General features: G+C 43.6%; 2 protein-coding genes across 7 annotated transcripts; one reads left to right on the top strand and one right to left on the bottom strand.

Moving 5' to 3' along the window:
- Positions 1–20: 20 nt before the first annotated feature.
- luc7l (LUC7-like) lies at positions 21–8,593 on the bottom strand. Of its 6 annotated transcripts, XM_080517288.1 has the most exons (12): positions 8,399–8,535; positions 6,610–6,680; positions 6,192–6,234; positions 5,395–5,489; positions 4,726–4,824; positions 4,031–4,141; positions 3,629–3,772; positions 3,361–3,537; positions 2,768–2,856; positions 2,651–2,680; positions 2,357–2,518; positions 25–1,084 (listed from the first exon to the last, which is right to left on the bottom strand). In XM_080517288.1, exons 3-12 carry the CDS (start codon positions 6,199–6,201, stop codon positions 961–963), a joined length of 1,041 nt encoding a protein of 346 aa, XP_080373414.1. In that variant the 5' UTR covers positions 6,202–6,234; positions 6,610–6,680; positions 8,399–8,535; the 3' UTR covers positions 25–960. The 6 variants fall into 6 exon arrangements, with proteins under 6 accessions (XP_080373412.1, XP_080373413.1, XP_080373414.1 ...); XM_080517285.1 differs by having other exon boundaries at positions 5,395–6,275; XM_080517284.1 differs by having other exon boundaries at positions 5,395–6,234.
- Positions 8,594–9,088: 495 nt separating this feature from the next.
- On the top strand, positions 9,089–17,697 carry fam234a (family with sequence similarity 234 member A). Its single transcript, XM_080517142.1, has 12 exons — positions 9,089–9,226; positions 9,868–10,152; positions 10,242–10,352; positions 10,427–10,609; positions 11,551–11,675; positions 12,440–12,572; positions 13,661–13,793; positions 13,868–14,011; positions 15,186–15,267; positions 15,352–15,504; positions 16,437–16,539; positions 16,646–17,697. Exons 2-12 carry the CDS (start codon positions 9,891–9,893, stop codon positions 16,852–16,854), a joined length of 1,638 nt encoding a protein of 545 aa, XP_080373268.1. The 5' UTR covers positions 9,089–9,226; positions 9,868–9,890; the 3' UTR covers positions 16,855–17,697.
- The last annotated feature ends 508 nt before the right edge of the window (positions 17,698–18,205 follow it).

The raw sequence follows: 18,205 nt of genomic DNA, 5'->3' as shown, positions 1-18,205 counted from the left end.
TTTTTTTTTTTTTTTTTTTAATTGAGACTTCAAACTGAAGATTTTCAGCAGAACATAAACAGATATGACTTCACACGATAGGTAAAGCAGTGCATCCATTAATAAAATCCGTCTGCGTCTCACTGTAACTCACCTGTCCACATGCGGCCAAAACTTTTTAATTTATAACACAATTTTTAAGAGGACACATCTAGTTTCACAAGTGAATTTTCCAACACATTACTTCCTCAATCTACGGCTCCACACGCCAAAACTAGTTCTTTATAAATGGTAAATAAGAAGTCAAGAGAAAAACAAATGACAAAACAAGAAATCAAAGGTGTATTTTTACTTTTACTGGCCAAACGGATTCTCCTCAATACAGGAAGGGTCAAAACTGATAAGATAATGGGTCAGATGCTTGTCGCCAACGGCAACGTTTAAACCGGGGTTTGGATTTGACTCGTGAAAAGAAATCAATTTTGTGGACAGAGATTCAAGAACCGCACTTTTTTTGTCATCAAACAGTCGAAAAAGGAATTCTTTGCAAGGATCAGAAAGAAAAAAAACTAAACTACTTGATAGGACAAGGTTCTTGAGACCAAGACAATCAGTAGGCCCAAAACATATTTACAGACAAGATTGTTTATCAAAAGACCGACGGTCAACGATTTAAAAAGGAGGAGGAGGAGTTACACTTCATGGAGGCGGAGCCAGAAGGTGGACTGGTGGGTTTGACGGTACGACGTCCCACGACTCGATAACCAACAGCAACGTCTCGCTGGGCGAGAGACTCCTTACTATACCGAGTGACGCGTATAATGCTCTGGATCGGCCGCGTGAAAGCAAAGAAAAGAGGCGGGGGGGGGGGGGGGGGGACGGCGGGGAACACGGGGTCTCTTAGAAATGGACAGACAGAGGGGGGGAGGACACAGGAGGAGGAGGAGGAGGGTGTGTGTAGTGGTGGATGGAGTTTGGTCTTCAGAGGTCGCCCATGTCCCTGTCGTCGGCCCGGCGGGAGTCCGCCCGCCCGTTCATGCCGTCCCTCCTGTCCCCTCGCTCCCGGGACCGCTCTCTGGACGAGCGCTCTCGGTCCCTGGACGACCTGCACCACGAAAACAAAACAACCAGAGCCGACGCTGAGCGAGTTTCACGCAACAGAAAGACATGAAATATTGAGTCAGAATCATGAACTGATGAACGTACGGGGAAAAAAATGTCAGTTTTGCTTTTTAAATACTGAAATGGCAAAATATGTGAAATCTGTGCGAGCAGAGGAAAAGAGAATGAAGACCGAAGACAAGTTTACGCAACCTTTTCAAGTGAAAACTACAACTTTCATTGCAGATAGATAGATAGATAGATAGATAGATAGATAGATAGATAGATAATTACTTTATTCATCCCCGAAGGGAAATTGTCTTGTTGCAGCAATCTGGTCCATACGAATATTATAAAATACAATAGAATAGTAACAAAAGTAAAAAATAAAAATATGTGGGTACAAGACATAAAGTAAAACACAGAACGGAACATGGGCACTTAGAAATAAACAGGAGATAAAAGCAAGATAAATAGATAGTAAGGTGCAGTGGCAGAGCCATTAGAAGTAGGCATTATGTAATAATAATAACAATAATACAGATAATAACAATGTGTAATAGTGTATAATACTGGTGTATAGTACTACTGATAATGGTAGCAATAATATATATATATATCAGTAATAATAATAATAACAATAATACAGATAATAACAATGTGTAATAGTGTATAATACTGGTGTATAGTACTACTGATAATGGTAGCAATAATATATATATATCAGTAATAATAATAATAACAATAATACAGATAATAACAATGTGTAATAGTGTATAATACCGGTGTATAGTACTACTGATAATGGTAGCAATAATATATGTATATATATATATATATATCAGTAATAATAATAATAACAATAATACAGATAATAACAATGTGTAATAGTGTATAATACTGGTGTATAGTACTACTGATAATGGTAGCAATAATATATATATATCAGTAATAATAATAATAACAATAATACAGATAATAACAATGTGTAATAGTGTATAATACCGGTGTATAGTACTACTGATAATGGTAGCAATAATATATGTATATATATATATATATATCAGTAATAATAATAATAACAATAATACAGATAATAACAATGTGTAATAGTGTATAATACTGGTGTATAGTACTACTGATAATGGTAGCAATAATATATATATATATATATATATATATCAGTAATAATAATAATAACAATAATACACATAATAACAATGTGTAATAGTGTATAATACTGGTGTATAGTACTACTGATAGTGGTAGCATTTACTTGTGTCTGGGGCCCTGCTCGTGGCTGTGGCGGTGTCCTCGGCTGCGTGAGCGGGACCGGCTGCGGTGCCGCCTCCTCCTCTCTCTGGAGCGCGAGTGAGAGCGGCGCCTGTCCCGCGACGTGGAGCGCGAGCGCCGCCTCCTGCGGTCGCGGGATCGGGACCTGAGCAGACGAGACAGCAGAACCTTCTCAGGTCTGGGAAACGCCGTCGGCTTCCACTGAGCCGTTTCGACGGACGGAGGACATGAGGACACGAGGAGACGGACGGCGTGGGGGAAAAAGTAGCTCCGTTACCTTCTATGCTCTCTGCTCCGTGATCTGGTCCTGTGGAATTAGCAGGTGACGAGTGTGAGGCGACAGAGAAACAAATAAAACTCGGAAGAAAAGCAGATTTTTAGCGTTTGTTCTCACCTCTTCTTCATCTTCTCCTCCTTCTCTCTTTCTTCTCGTCTCTTTAAGCGCTCTTGGTTCCTCTTCTCCTGCTTATCCACCACGGTTTTCTGAGCAAAAGAAAAAGAGCCAACTGTTACAGCTTTTATACCACCGACCAAAGCCGTCCTTTCAATCCTACGTCATGTATCACAACACAGCTGGAAAAAATCAGATACACAACAAAAGGCTCAGTTAAAAAATTTCACGACGTTTGGGACCCTTTGCTTGCCTATTGTCAGTTGAAATTGTATAACTGTATACTAATAATTTGTAAGGAAAGCCTCCTGTAGATCAGTTAATTACACTACATCTGTGTGTGCATTCTGATTAATTTATGAACAGTGAATATTGACAGTATTATTATTGTATTTGTGTTTCCTTTCAACCCGTCTGGCTTGTTGTTGTTGTTATATATTGACTGTGGGGTTCGGGGAGGGAAGAAAAGAGGGAAAAATTATAGGTGATTTCCAATATTCCAATATTGTTTAACTGAATCTTGAATAAACAAACCTTGTTTAAGAAGAAAAGTGTATTTCGGTTGCCCTTTCAGAATGTGGCGCTCGGTCAAATACCTTCAGCTGGTCCAGTTTCTCTCTGATCTGGATGAAGCCCAGGTGAAGTTTGCCACCAAAATGGTCGGCCAGGCGGCGGTCGTTGTCATGGAGACCCAGGTAAGCAGAGCACACCTCACACACCCGCAGCTTCTGCTGCTGGAAGCTGGAGGCCGGCATGGAGTTTCTGTATTCTTCCTGACGAAGACGAAGACGAAGAAGAAGAGGAGGCAGTGAGAAATAAGAACTCGGGGGAGCAGAAGCACTAAGACGTGCGCTTCCTCCTCACCTCCGCGTCCTTCTTCCTGGTGCGAACCTTCTCCACCTCCTGCAGGACCTTCTGAGCCTCGTCCACGTTGCCTTCGGCTCCCAGCTGCTCCGCCTTCGCCAGCAGCTTTCCAATCTCCTCGTTCAGCTCGTGGACCTTCTCCGCCTGCAAACCACAACAACACACTTCACATCAAGGGACATTCCAACCCCCCAAAAACACACCGACAGAGGAAAGTGGACACTTGCTTTCATAATAACAACAATAACAATCAAATCAACTTTATTTCTATAGCCCTTTTATAATCACCCGGTGACATCCAAAGTGCTTTACAAGCTAAAACAATACATTAAGAATTAAATACAAGAATAAATACATAAAAACAATAACAATAATAATAATAATAATTGGTTTGTCGCTGACCTTTGCCGCCACCTCAGCACTGATCTCTTCTTGGGTCTCAGCCAGGCGCTTCTTGGCCAGTTCTGTCCGCCGGTCACAGTCGGCAATGAAAGACTCCAGGTGATCCACCGCCTTTCACAACGTGTCAACAAGACAACATGTCAACAACAAGGCAACATGTCAAAGAAAACTCATAAAAACTGTGATTCTGATTCATTGAAACATTTTTGTTCCCATTCACATGAAACTTTAACCTGCATTTTTTCCACTTAAATATTCAACACGTGTGTCACACATGTGCAGAAGAACTATTTCCTCCAGCCGCGGTGAGCATGAGCAGGAGCAGCGTTCTCAAAAAGTTGCGTCTCCAGAGGCTCTGAGAGACGCAACTAAAGTTGTCTGTTTTCACAGGAAACCTTGTGAGTTCCACTTCACTGCTCCTCTTTGACTTTACAAAAAAGGAGCATTTAAGCATCCCGGTGCTTTTGTGTTCCATTACGACAGAATGTAAATCATGTGATGTGTCGACGCTTGTCAGAGACTACTTGAGCGTCTGCTCCACACAAAGTCCGTGAAGTGAACACGGGAATTGAACGACGGCTTTGAAAGAGGAGAAAAACCGTCTCAGAGGGGAAAAAGGACCGGAGTGATTGACACGGTGGGTCAATAGCAGCGCTTTGACTTTGCCGATACTGAGAAATGACAACGTTACTTACATCGAGCTCAAAGAAAAGATCTCGCTCCTTGGAGGCGATTTCATAATCGGCCCTCAGCGCGAGGTCGTGGATCTTTGTGCACTCCCCCAGGTCCATACGCTGCCACACACACACACACACACACACAGGCAGGACACAGTCAACATCACATAAGCTCAAACTCATCTCACAGTATCAACAGTAGTAGATGATTTTACACATGTTCTACTTCATCAAGCCACGTCTTACATACACTTAATATCTGGTCATCATCCAATTTGTGGAAGGACCCAAGTTATCATGTAAACAGTGTAATGTGATGCTTCAGCAGATAACAATGGCAGTTATATCATTATTAGAAGGTGGATTAACACAGATTTCTCCACATCTGTTCTCTCCATCAGCATGTATTCCTTTTAATCTGATTTATTTCACTCTTTTACATTCAAAATTATTTAAAAAGACATGTGAATTAGCCGGGTGAGAGAAAGACAAAAGACACAACATGTAAAATCAGGACGGACATTTCTGGAGAAAATAAGAGTTGAAGGTCAAGTTGGTACAAATGAAAACCTTCAACACTCAATGCCAAGTTCTGGAGACTCAACAGGACAGGAAACGTGACAACGCGTCCGATCAGAGGATGAAAAGTGTGTTGATTTTTGTGTCGACGTGTTCAGAGCCGCTCACCGTTCCAGACAGGATGTCATGCGGACAGCAGTTGAGGAGGTGACTTTTGCAGACGCGCTCGTCGGTGAACTTGACCCTCTGCCGCGTCTCATCGCCTGAAAGAGCCAGAAAAGAACCAGTGAGGAAAATCTCACATACTTGACAGCAATGGCGACGTATCCAGAGCTTCAAGACATACATCACTGCAACAGCACTAAAGTCATCTGACAAAGATGTGCGACCAAACTAGCTTTTAGAGCGTTTGCTAACTAATCTAACTGGGTGAGAACCAATTCTTGTAACACTGACTGGAAAATAAACTCTTTGGTTTGAGATTAGCTTCTAAAAGAATTGAATAAATGTGGTTCAACGGGAGCGTATTAATAATCTCACGCGAGTACTGTAGTTCTAAAAAGAAAAAGGCAGCGCCAGTTGGCATTAAGAGTTATTCTTACCTGGACAATAATGTGAAAAAAGCCTCAATTCAGTTTAACATATTGAGACTATGTCAAGTCTGTTCATCTGAAGCACCAAATAACTGGGCGAAGAAGGGAGCAACACAATGTTTGTAATTGCAGAATATTTGCTCAAATAGTACAGGTACCTTGATTTTGTACAAGTTTACATATTCACAAACTGACTGTGTTAAAATGTGACTGTTAAAAAAAAAAAAAAAAGAAAACGGTAAACATTTCACACATATGCTCCAGCCAAGCCGTTTACAAGTGATTTGAGGAAAATTCAAACAAAAATGAAAAAACAAATCCAAGGAAGAAAGTGTTGTTTATACACACTGCGATCTGCACCACATACTGTACCCTTCTGCATCTTCAAGACCTCAGCTGCAGAATATTATACCCGCTGTAGAAAAGTATAAATGGGAACAGTTTTCTTGCCCATACCTGTAGTAAGAAGTTGGGAGTCATACACAAGTCAGATTGTAAATAATGTGTGTAAAGAGTTTGGGTGGACTCATAATAATTTTTTTTTAAAAAGACGAAGAAGAAAAAAAAAAAAAACTGCCTTCTCATGAAAAACTGAGCTCTGCTTGTTTGGACTCATCGCGACTCGATGTCTTAGCTCAATGCTGTAAAAATACTTTTCCAAATTATAATTCTGGTGCCACTGATGATTTACTCATTTGTGTGATCAAAAAAAGGCTACGATAACTTTGTGGAGGCAAACAAATTGTTTGGATATTCATCATAACAGCTTTAAAAATTATGTGTGACTCACGGCTCGATGAACATGAGGCTTTTCTGCAACTCCTTTGCAGATTGATGTAGGCTGGCAAAGATACACTGAACCTTAATGAATAAAATAAAGGGGCCACAATTGTTCAGTTTGTATGCAACAAATGTATGGGAAGAATTTGATATAAATCTCATCACACACACACCCACAAACGCACAACACAAACGCACTCATACAGCACAGATCGAATCATTAACTCATCATTGGATGACCCACGGGGCTCAAATTTGACTCGGAATGAGACTCCCAATTTATAAACGCTCCGCTCAGCACATTTAAATTGACAGTCTCACGCGATATAATGTTTGTATCCAAATGGCTTGATGGCAAAACTAATAAGAAAAATAATGCATGTCAACAGCATTCAGTATCACCGAGTAATTTTTGAGTTCAAAGAAAACAACAAATCAAGATAAAAAAAATGTTATACATCATAATTGGGAACCATACTGTCGATTCACTGGTATCTTTTGATTCTCTGAGGCAGAATATTGTACTTTAACACACTTACTTGATAGGTGACTGGCTGCAGACTTATTGAATTTTTTAATTTGAGATAAGTCACTGATTTGTATTGAGTAAATGCAGGGATTCAGATGAGCTGAGATTAGAGACAGTGATCACGCTTAGATCGTCTCTAGTAATAAAATGACAGGAGCCATTTCACTGCAAGTGGTTCTACAAATGCTACACCCGAAACATGTTTAAATCCTGATGATTCCTATTTTGAAAAAAAATCTTGGAAAACACAGAACTTTATCTTAAATATCACCACAAATCAAGTCACCTTGTTAGATAAAATGATATAAAGTCATTCCAGTGTTCAGGGATAAAATTGTTAAAATAGTTAAATTCGAGTCTATACAACATCTTGCGCAAGAACAAAAGTATTCATGTATAATGTCACATAAAACGTGACTAATCTGTCAAGCTTGTTTGTATAAATTACATTTAAGCTTGCGGTACAATTTCTTTCTAATAAATTGGAACATCAAAATTAAACCAATGAGTTTAACATTAAAATGGAATGGACCTGCCTATTATTGGATTAGTTAGAGTGTATATAATTAATTAGTGTATTGTTTATTATGTTTATTAATCCTTACGCATGCATCATATCGTACTGGACTGTATGGAGGTGCGTGACATATCGCGACTTCCCTGACAGCAGCCAGCAGTATAGATGACATAACTTTAATTCAGTAACATCGTAGGACCAATAAAGACAATAGTTGATGTCAAGATCCAGCAGCTGCAGTTACTTTTAGCACATTAGCAGCAGCTGTCAACGTTAGCTCGCTAACAACGGTGACCGCGGGTATCTGGGTCAAGAGTGACATAAAACCGTCGTTACGTCTTTACCGACGTATCGAAACGATTCGCCGGTACAAACCAGAAGCGCTGACTTCACCGATTTTTTGGATTTGCGTGAAGCTAACTGCGACAGATAAATAACTTTTCCGTGTCCGCGAGGTTAGCAGGGCCTAGCTCCACAATGCCGCTGCTCCAGGCTAGCGTTAGCCGACTTAGCCGTCAGAAAAAATGAGTAACACTCAAAAATAACACGGTAAATTTGCAAGAAGCCATCTAAAAACAAATATCGGATATAAATGGCCACAGTGGATACAAACACAAGTTGGTGGGAGAATGTTTGGGTCTGTCGTTGGTACATCCATTCATGCACTTCTGTCCATCACACGACAACACAAGCCAGCCTCAGCCTCCATCTTGGCTAGCCAACTAGCTCAGCTAGCATGCTACAGCGACTCACCATCCCTCGCTGTTCCCATCAGCTGGTCGAGCAAAGCTCGCATTTGAGCCTGGGCAGACATTGCTGTGGCTCCTCCGTCAACAGCGCTACAGAGAATCAAGCAACTGAAAACGGTTCCCCGGTGAGTTTGTTGGGCGTTTACGGTGTTTATTCATCCGAGCATCGCCTCCCGTTGCTTTTCTCTTACTTCGTGAACTCGGCAGTTTCCGTTTCGGTTCGGGAAGTGACGTCAGCGACGCCTTTATCGAGGACGTTTCCAGTTGGACGTGGACGCGGAATGAGAGGCGGGGCAAATGTTAACATAACCAATCATATCAGCCAAATGTGGAGCGATCAGCCAATGAGAACGCGTAAATCTCTCTAATCATGTGTTAAATCCCTGAGTCTTGTCTGGCAGGGAGAAGCTTGCGCTGTCAACAGCTGTCAGGCATTAATTTGGATGAGACGATCATGGTTTATCTCCAAATCGAAGACTGTATTAATGTCGCTTTAAATGCCAAATGCAACCAAAAGAGAGTTGATTCCTTGTTAATGTGACAAAGTTTATTTCCCCAATACTTAAAGACATTTCACGTGTGTGTGTGTGTGTGTGTGTGTGTGTGTGTGTGTGTGTGTGTGTGTGTGTGTGTGTGTGTGTGTGTGTGTGTGTGGCTAAAGCTATAGCTATAGATATGTCAGTGTCTGTCACAGATTTCCGTCAGCGTCAGTAAGCACGAGCCTGACAGACCAGCTCTGGGTCAAATTATTCCCGCCGGGGGGGTGTTGTTTGTGGGAGTGGAGCTGTGTCACCGTGCAAAAGGCCTGCTGTCTCTCCTCGGCAACTATAAAGTAAGAAACAAACTCACTCGGTTAACGAGTTACTGCGACCATTAAAGTAACCATTTCCCCGCCGCACCTCCTCCCACGCGCCACTTCCACGTGCGTTTTGTTTAAGTTCGCCTTTCGCAAAGTCGCCGAACCAGCTGTTGAACTTTTTCCTGTTTTTGCTAACAGTTTGTGTCACAAGAAATGTGCTCCGGCTGGTCAGGGACAATTATATATCTCACTGCGTGGCTTGAGCAGGTTTACTGGTTGTTTATATGTGCGGGTTTGTTGGGTGGAAGCCGTTAAAGTGGGCTGGTGCTCGATGAGCCCCGGGGCGGTGCTGCTGCTGCTGCTGCTGCCTGGGCGTGTTGGACGTGTTGTTGGACGTGTTGTCCTCGGCTGCAGGTTTGTTTGTGTCCGTGCTGGGAATCCTCTGGACTCCATGTTGGCACGCCTGAATGGACCCGGGTCCACAAAGGTGGGGTGGCTGTGGAAATCTCCCGACTGATGGACACTGCTGCCTCCACTGTTTGTTTGATATCAATGAAAGTCTGGTTTGCAGGGACTCATGCAGGCTTGTGTATATAAAAAAAACCCACTGCAGCTCCTGGAGGATGGTTGGTTGGTTGGTTTCGTGAACGTGTGGTCTTCTGCTCGATCCGCAGGTCAGTGATGCTCTGAGGCCGCGATGGAGAACACGCAGCCTCCCGCCGAGGGCGACCCCCTGAAGAGGGGCGAGGACGGGGCCGAGGCCCCGCCGGGGACCGAGCTGAAGAAGAAAGGCTGCAAGGAGGTCCTGGGTCTGTCCAAGCTCACCCACTGGCGGACCGCCGTCTTCTTCCTGTCCCTCTTCCTCTGCCTCACCATCGTGTTTGCCTTCTCCTTCATCATCCCGTGTCCCGTGAGGCCGCAGTATCTCGTGACCTGGAACCGGAGCTTTGCTGAAGCAGGTGCTGTCTGTCTGCTTTTTGTGGTTCGTCTTGCGTAGTGACTTAAAACGTGACACTCTTAACGTTGTCCTTCCTGTCCTTCGTCCCAGCGAGCTATGACTTCTTGTCGATCGAACACGCGAGCGACGACAAGGTGATGGACGTCCTGTTTGTGCTCAAGGGGAGCGAAGGAACGCAGAACAAGTCGTGTGCCGACGCAGGTTTGATTTTTGCCGTTCGGGAACTTCGTCTCGCCGCGCCGTCGTCCCGTGACCGGCGTCTGTGTGTCCTCCAGGTCTGCCCTCGCCGTGTGTGTTCCTGTCGGCCGTGGACGGGACGGACGGAGAGACGCTGTGGGACAGTCCGCTGGCGGCGGACCTCCACTGGGCCCGGTGTGGCCTGGAGGGCGAGACGGGGAGGAGCTGGGACTGCCTGCTGTCCCACGCCGACCTGCTCACCGCCGTGGACAAACACAAAGGTCCGTGAGTCTGAGGGAGGGGACGACAAAGCACGAAACACTAACCTAACACTAACTCTGCAGCCACGGGAGCACAGAGACGGGCGCAAATTGATTATTTTGGAGACAATAAAACGGGTGCAGTGAAGAAAATGAAAAGAAATTCAGACTCATGTTTATACTGAACAAACCTCAAGTGGATATCTCAACTAAGGCCTAGTAGATATTTTATTTTAATTCAAATGATGTCGCTCGGTGGATAGAAATGGAAAGAAAAACCTAAAAAAAAATTTTTTAATTCCGATGATAAAGAACATGGTTAAGCACGTCATTTTATCACGGTTCACACCGATGTGGGGGAAACAAGGATTTCAAACCAGGAAGCGAGGATGAAGTATTTAAACGAACCTCAACTCAGGACGCGGAAAAAGTTCAGAAGATTTGACGTCGGCATGAATTCTGTTCTGACCGGGAGCAACTTTTCAAATATCTTCAACTTTGACGCTACATTAGAGCAAAACGAAGCAATAATCTCACCAAAGAAGTGAATCTAAATGTGAAGAAATGAAGCGGTTCAAAAGAAGGGCCAAACTCAGAACCACATACATTTAATTAATAATAAGTGACACTGTCTTTATTCTCTGGAGCCACTGGATGGCGCCGTCTGTTCAACAAACGTTTGAAAGCTCACTTCCTCGTCAGTCGTTCAGACTCTCCCCTCAAACCAAGAGCGCCATCTAGTGGAGTCAGAAAGTGGTTCATGAAGCTTTGTCGCGGTTTATTATGTGGAAACCATCGGAAAGGTTAAACGTATGGAAACACGATTGAAGAAAGGTGGAAGTCTGCAAAAGCTCACAAACAAACCAGAGGAAGTTTGCTGGAAGACGAATGGTTAATGAGAGTAATGTGACGAAAACAAAGGTCCCACTGTGGAACGTCGTGTCGTCTCGTTCACGATCCAGGCGGCGTAATTTGGCAGCAGCCTCAGGCCGGCGGCCTGCAGAGCTCCGGGCCCGTCCTCAGCCTCCCGGACCTGGACGGGGATCAGGTGGGCGACGTGGCCCTGGTGGCGTCGGACCCCACGCAGGTGAGAGCGGCTCGTCCGCCCGGAAACACGTAACCACGTTATTTTCTCACCTGGTTTAGTTTTTTTTATCTTGAAACAGTCTCCGTACGTACGTCCATTCGAACGTTTCTACCTATATCTCGGCAACCCCTGGGCCCACAGTGACCAAACTTCACATGTGGATACATCTCAGAGGGGGAAGGGATACTATGGTGACCTTGACCTGATTTGCATATTAAGTAGGTCACAGGGTCACGAAGTGCTTAAAAACACATTTTGGGCTCTGGAGGCCTAGGTTTTTGAGCTAGGGCTCTGAAATGTTATACACACATGATACACACTCCAGGGATAACCTCCAGTACACCAAGTGACCTTGACCTTGACCTTGAAGATCGGTAGGGTCTGAAGTTTGCTCGTCATGGTTGCACAATACATGTATTTTCATATAAACATTCCTCAGCAGTTCCTGGGCCCACAGTCACCAAACTTCACACATGGACACTCCACCTGGGGAGAAGGGGCACCATGGTGACCATGACCTAATTTGCATATCAGGTCACAGGGTCACTAAGTGCATAAAAAACACCTTTTGGGCTCTGGAGACGTATTTTGACATAGCTTATGAAGAAGACCTTTCAGATTCTACATAATGATCTACTAGGACCCATGGAACACCCTCTAGTGTACCAAGTGTGCTGCCTTAGAGCTGCTTTGTGAGAAAATATAAAGCCCTCCGGCGGGGGATTAGCCCAGCAACGGCCTTCTTGTTGTTTTCGAACCTGCAGACTCAGGTGACGCTGCTCTCGGGGAAAACGGGCGCTCAGATCGGCTCCACGGTGCGTCTGGATCCCACGGAGGCGGCTCATCATCTCCTCCATCGCACCGCAGAAGGTTCCCACTACGTCCTGCTGCAGAAAGGTTCGTTTGCTGTTGCTGCAGACGAGACGCGGCGTGAAGCTGAGCGCGTATTACGGCAGAATGAGGGAACGTGTCCAGAGCAGCAAGTCGTTTTACAGGAAAAAATTAAAAAAACAGAAGGGAGTGATGAGAATTATCTTTAGACACGGAGGAAGAAATAAACAGGATGTTGAACTATATTTTAGTTCAGGAGCTGCTGAGCGACACAATGACCTTTTAAGTTTGTGATAAAATAATTCTATTTTTGCATAAACCAAACAATTACTACTGAAAATGGCCACAATCTCAACATCAAGCCAATTTTAATGAAGCCTTCTGGTGCAAAAATGACGTTTTCTTTGAAATCTTTCCAACTTGTTGGTGGTTTTTGCCGGATCGGAGCCTCTGGCTTTATGCTTGACGCCTCCGCTGGAGACACAAGGTGAAGAAACCTTTAGTTCAGGGGGGGTCAAGCATGCGGCCCGGGGGCCAGAACCGGCCGTATGTTTGACGTATATAAATGAAAACTGACAGAGGCTGAACTAAAAACACTAGATTGGCAAAAATGACATTCAAAACCGCCCTCGGTCAGAATTTATTAATGCGTCTGTGGAGGTCACATGACGCAACGCCTTTCACAATAAAACAATGAGTCCAACTTATGTGAAATGATACTTTAGACGCATAAACTCGATTTCCAGATGATGACAAATTGTTTTAATCCTGAATACGACATCCAGATCCAGGTGACTGAGGGTTTTTTTTGTTGCAAATATAATATCTGATTTCCTTTAATATGTGAATTTCAGAATAGACTGGTAAATTCTTGCAGTTACAAAAGGATCAAAAGAAGGAAAGACTTTGACATTTGTCCATATCTGCAGTTTAACATGTGAAGTTTGACTTGTTGGGCCTCCAGAGGTCAGAGGTCAGATCAGGTTGATGTGGATCCTCAACTGGAATCAGTTTGACGCCCCGGCTTTAGTTTCATGAGGTCTTTAAGACGTTTTGCTTTTGCTTGTCTTGAGTCGGTACTCTTGGAAGGAGTCCATCCGTACGCGGTATTGACTCCTCCGTGAGTCAGTGAGTTGTGTGTTTCTGGCCGTCAGACTCGGGCCTGTACGGCCTGGCGCTGTGGAGGATCGCCGCTCAGGCCAGAGCCGGCATGGAGGCGGGACTGAAGAAGGACAAACGCCTGGAGAAGGACGCCAGCGCCACCACGGGCCTCGTGACCATCTTCCAGTAAGACGCTAGCGGGGAGGAGGGGGAGGGGGGCGGAGCCTGAACCTGAACCTGAACCCTCTCTGTTCTCGAAGGTCGGATGCGATGCGCGAAGTGGTCCGGACCGAAGAGGAGGACGAGTCGTCCAGCCTGCTGGTGGTGACGGGGGGCGAGGTGGCGCTGGTGGGCGGCCAGCGGCTGCAGCTGCAGTGGAGGTTCAACAGCAGCTCCGTCCTCAGGTAAAATCATCTGTGGAGGCGAATCCAGGACCAAAGGTTTGCTCATTAACAAAGAAAAACTACAAATGTGATTGGAAAAAAATAATATTTGAACTTGAGAGTTCAAGGCTGTTAAACGTCACAATCTGGGATATTTCATAGTTTCTATATATTAGTAATTACTAAGATTTGTCCTAAACGGCCTGTGTCCTTTATTATTTACTTTAATTAACTTTATTTACAGCTCCCGGGTGAATACAGGACATGGAAAGCGTCGAGTCGTATCTTTCAATATAGCCACTTTTCCTGAATGCTGAAAACGATCTGACAACATGAAACCTGCGACTGAACAAATAACACCTCAAATGTAAACATAAATATATGAGTGACAAATGAAAACTGATTTTATCAAAAGAATTCCAGAGCTGAATTAAAAATTATATTTCAGTTTAAAACAAAAAAAACATTTCACTTAGTTTTTGTTTTTAATGCAGTTGTTTTTTTTCTCCAAATCACATAGTTTTTCTTTTATTGATTTATTGTTTAGGCCTGGACTCTGCTCCACACTCTCCTCTGTTATTTTCTTTAATAGCTGATGGATTTAGCTGTTTTGTGATTTGTTTTTCACAGAAATCATTTTGAGTTCATCGTGATTAATATCTAGAACGGGCGTGTCAAACATAAACACAGAACACCCTCAAAGCCACGATGTCGGGGGGGGAATTTGTAAAAACACTCATAATGCGACAGTCAGAGGAGAGTTTTGGACATTTCACTGAATTTAGCAACTGAAAGTATTAAAATTGGCTTTAATGTTGAGTCGTTTTCACTACTGATTGCAAAACGTTTGACAAAAATGTAGATTTTCTCCAAAGAGAAACTATAAACTTTAAATTTAAGTGTTATTCTGGCACAAGTTTACCACTCGAGATGAAACCGTGGCCCCTGAATTAAAGTGTTTGACACTTCTGATCTGCAGTGAGTGATATGATGATTTTAAATGTGCTAAAAATGTGGTAAAAAGAATAATTTTATCCATGAAACTGTCTTTTGATTAGTAAATAAATGTCATGACGCCAGTTGGTCTTTTATTTTGTGCCGCGAGGTGAAAATTCACCACAGAATAAATCAGTGTCCCACCAAATATTCATCTTTTAAAGTGTAATAATTCTTCTGCTGGGTGTTTTCCCTGCAGCCAGCCGTCCTGCGGCCACTTCAACAAAGACGGCGTTCTGGACGTCATGGTGGAAGAGGACATCGGCGGCGACACCAAGAGGGTCTGAGGATTTAAAACCAGCCAGCAGAGGGGAAAACGTCACATCCTGCCCGCTGTAACTTCTGCTGTGGTTCTCGTCCCGTAGGTCGCCATCCTGGACGGGAAGTCTGGCGGCGTGCTGTGGGAGGTCAACCTCCTGGCCAGCCCCAATTCCCCGAGGCCCGCCTCCGTTCACACCACCAACCTGGTGTCCATCTTCATGTTCTGGGGCTTGATGGCCTCCGAGTCCAACTCCTCTGTGAGTTCTTCTTGACGGAGACACTTTAGAGCAGGGGGGGTCAAACTGATTATAGTTGAGGGGCCACATCAACCTGATCTGACCTCTGACCTCTGAGGCCCAACAAGTCTAATATGACATATGAAAGTCTTTCCTTCTTTTGATCCTTTTATAACTGCAAGAATTTAGCAGTCTATTCTGAAATTTACATATTAAAGGAAATCAAATATTATTATATTTGCTTAAAAAAAAAAACTCAGTCCCCTGTATCTGGATATCGTATTTTTATTCAGGATTAAAACAATTTGTCATCATCTGGAAATTGACTTTACGTGTCTAAAGTATCATTTCACACAAGTTGGACTCATTGTTTTATTGTGAAAGGCGTTGCGTCATGTGACCTCCACAGACGCATTAATAAATTCTGACCAGGGGCGGTTTTGAATGTCATTTTTGACAATCTAGTGTTTTTAGTGTTCTAGTGTTCTGTCAGTTTTCATATTTATACTTAAAAAAAATAAAATAAAAATCACATGGCGGCCGGATTAGATCCTCTGGCGGGCCGCTTCTGGCCCCCGGGCCTCATGTTTGACCCCCCCCTGCATTAGAGTCTAAACACAAACCCAACGGCGCCACGTTAGCAGGCAAATAGCATATTCTGCCGCCTGGTTGATTATGTAACACATAACAGACTACGAAAGTGAAAACTTCAACTTGTTTTTTTTTTTTTTAATTCATCTTTCCCGAGTTCTTGCATGAGAAAAATGTCTCATGGTTCAACCAGAGAAAGACACAAACCCAGTCTGTGTCGAAGCTGCGTGGCGTCAGAGGAGATTCTTCTGATGCATTTCATTGTTTAACAGAATTACGTAAAAACCAAAGTTGGGTTTATTGAGAATAAACTGCACTTGGGAGGCCAAGGAGGAAATTCACCACCAGATGTTTTCCCTCAGGTGCCGTTAGCCGACGAGCGGCGCTCCTACATGCTGCACCCGCTCTTCTCTAAAGTCCTGCTGGAGTCCAGCAACGTGATGGACCACATCATCACATTTAAAGGTGCCTTTTCTCACTTTTATCTTTGATCAAACATGAGCGTGGGTTTTGTTTTTTGTTTTTCTCGTCGTTTCCTTTGGTTGATCGTTTCCCCCCCCCCCCCCCGCAGCCACGCTGATGGAGCGAGGACGCCACGCGGCCTACATCCTGCTCACCGGCCCCGCGTCGGAGGGGGCGGAGGGCACGGTGGTCCTCAGCAAGCGGAAGCTGAAGCAGGACGTCCCGCTCAGCAGGGTGCTCCGCATCGGCAGCGGCAGCTCGGAGAGCAACGAGGACATCAAGGAGGCCTTCAACCGGCTCCGCTTCAGCGACTCGTGAAACGGGCGACCGAGCGATCGTCACGGTCCCGCCGACTTGACTTTCAAAAACCCAAAGTGTCGATGCCAGTGAGGACGTTCTCCACCTTCACCACCAAAGAAATCCCTGTGCTTCGAGAGCTTTGGGGTGGCTTGATGTGACGGTTCTTTCTTTGCTATTCGTTAAAAAAAACCGTGGGCATTATCTGTCTGCAGACTCGACTGGATGTATATTCTCAAACCTTCCGTCTGTTTAGTGTCCAAAACGCTGCTGTTCGCTGACAATCACTGCTGATAAATGCTTTTATGCAATATATTTTTTTCCTTTTAAATGGATTTTCTTTGGATCTATGCAACTGGGAGCCACTCTGTGCTTTAACAAAAAAAGGCATAAAAAAGATAGTTATTTTTAATAACCTTGGCCTTAAAGGAGGGTGACTCTGATGGGGTTCTTTCAGTTTGAGTGAGTTTACTCAAACTTTACTGTAAAACAGATGACACGTAAACCCCAACACCTCAAAGTATTCACCATGCATATAAAATGTATGTTTTTAAATGATGGTATACTTGACAGTCAAAAACGTACTTTGCAACTTCAATCCAAGATGCTGTAAGTTGTTGTTCTCTAATGCTTTTTGAACTTTACTGACTTATTGCTGTGAGTTGGAGCACCTTCTGAAACTATTTCTTTATTTTTCTCTCCAAGAGTTATATCTGATAAAGAAGTGGATTTGAGGATCTTGGGTTTTTTTTTCCTGTACATTGTTGTATTGAACCTGTGGAACGGGCCTTCACTGAAGCTGATTCTTCTTTCTGACCTGTAATAAAAATGTTTGAAAATACGCTAAAATAAGAAGACTTTGAAATGGTACTGCTGGGCTGGGTTCTTTGTGGAATTTGCAACTTCTCCCTGTGTGTGGGTGTGTTATCTTCTATTATTATTCTATGTTCTAAGACACTTTTTCCCAAAACTACTCAAAGTATCACATTCAATTCAATTGACCATTAAATATTCCCTGAACAAAGTAAATATAAAGATTGCACAATGTTGACCAAAGATAAATATATTGTATGAAGAAAATCTCTAAAGCAAAACAATTTTAATGATTAAATATTGGTTTAAATTGTGGAAGACTAGAATTACATCAGTGGCGTGTTTCATCTGTTAAACTGCTAAAAAGCGGACATTTCTATGGAATGTTTACAATTTGCTGCACGGTTCGCCACAGAGACGGACTTCCGCTATGCGAGCACGTAACTTCCGGCGATTCGTAACGATGGCCGGAAGTAACAATCTGTTTCTGCGAAGAATATAATCACTTCTGATCCCAAACGCATTTTCCTACGAAATGTCACATTTAATTTGTGTCTTC

Source organism: Blennius ocellaris (assembly GCF_963422515.1).
Source record: "Blennius ocellaris genome assembly, chromosome: 21".
NCBI lineage: Eukaryota > Metazoa > Chordata > Actinopteri > Blenniiformes > Blenniidae > Blennius > Blennius ocellaris.
Note: the sequence above shows the minus strand (reverse complement) of the source record. Positions and strands in the feature narration are given on the sequence as shown.

Coding starts and splice junctions, on each gene's coding strand:
- luc7l (XM_080517285.1), bottom strand. CDS start 5,574: ATGTATGTCTTGAAGCTCTGGATACGTCGCCATTGCTGTCAAGTATGT. Junction 3,538..3,628: donor CCAGGAAGAAGGACGCGGAG/GTGAGGAGGAAG, acceptor CGTCTTCGTCAG/GAAGAATACAGAAACTCCAT. Junction 1,085..2,356: donor GAGCAGGGCCCCAGACACAA/GTAAATGCTACC, acceptor TTCGTGGTGCAG/GTCGTCCAGGGACCGAGAGC.
- fam234a (XM_080517142.1), top strand. CDS start 9,891: ATGGAGAACACGCAGCCTCCCGCCGAGGGCGACCCCCTGAAGAGGGGC. Junction 11,676..12,439: donor TGGCGTCGGACCCCACGCAG/GTGAGAGCGGCT, acceptor TCGAACCTGCAG/ACTCAGGTGACGCTGCTCTC. Junction 16,540..16,645: donor CCACATCATCACATTTAAAG/GTGCCTTTTCTC, acceptor CCCCCCCCGCAG/CCACGCTGATGGAGCGAGGA.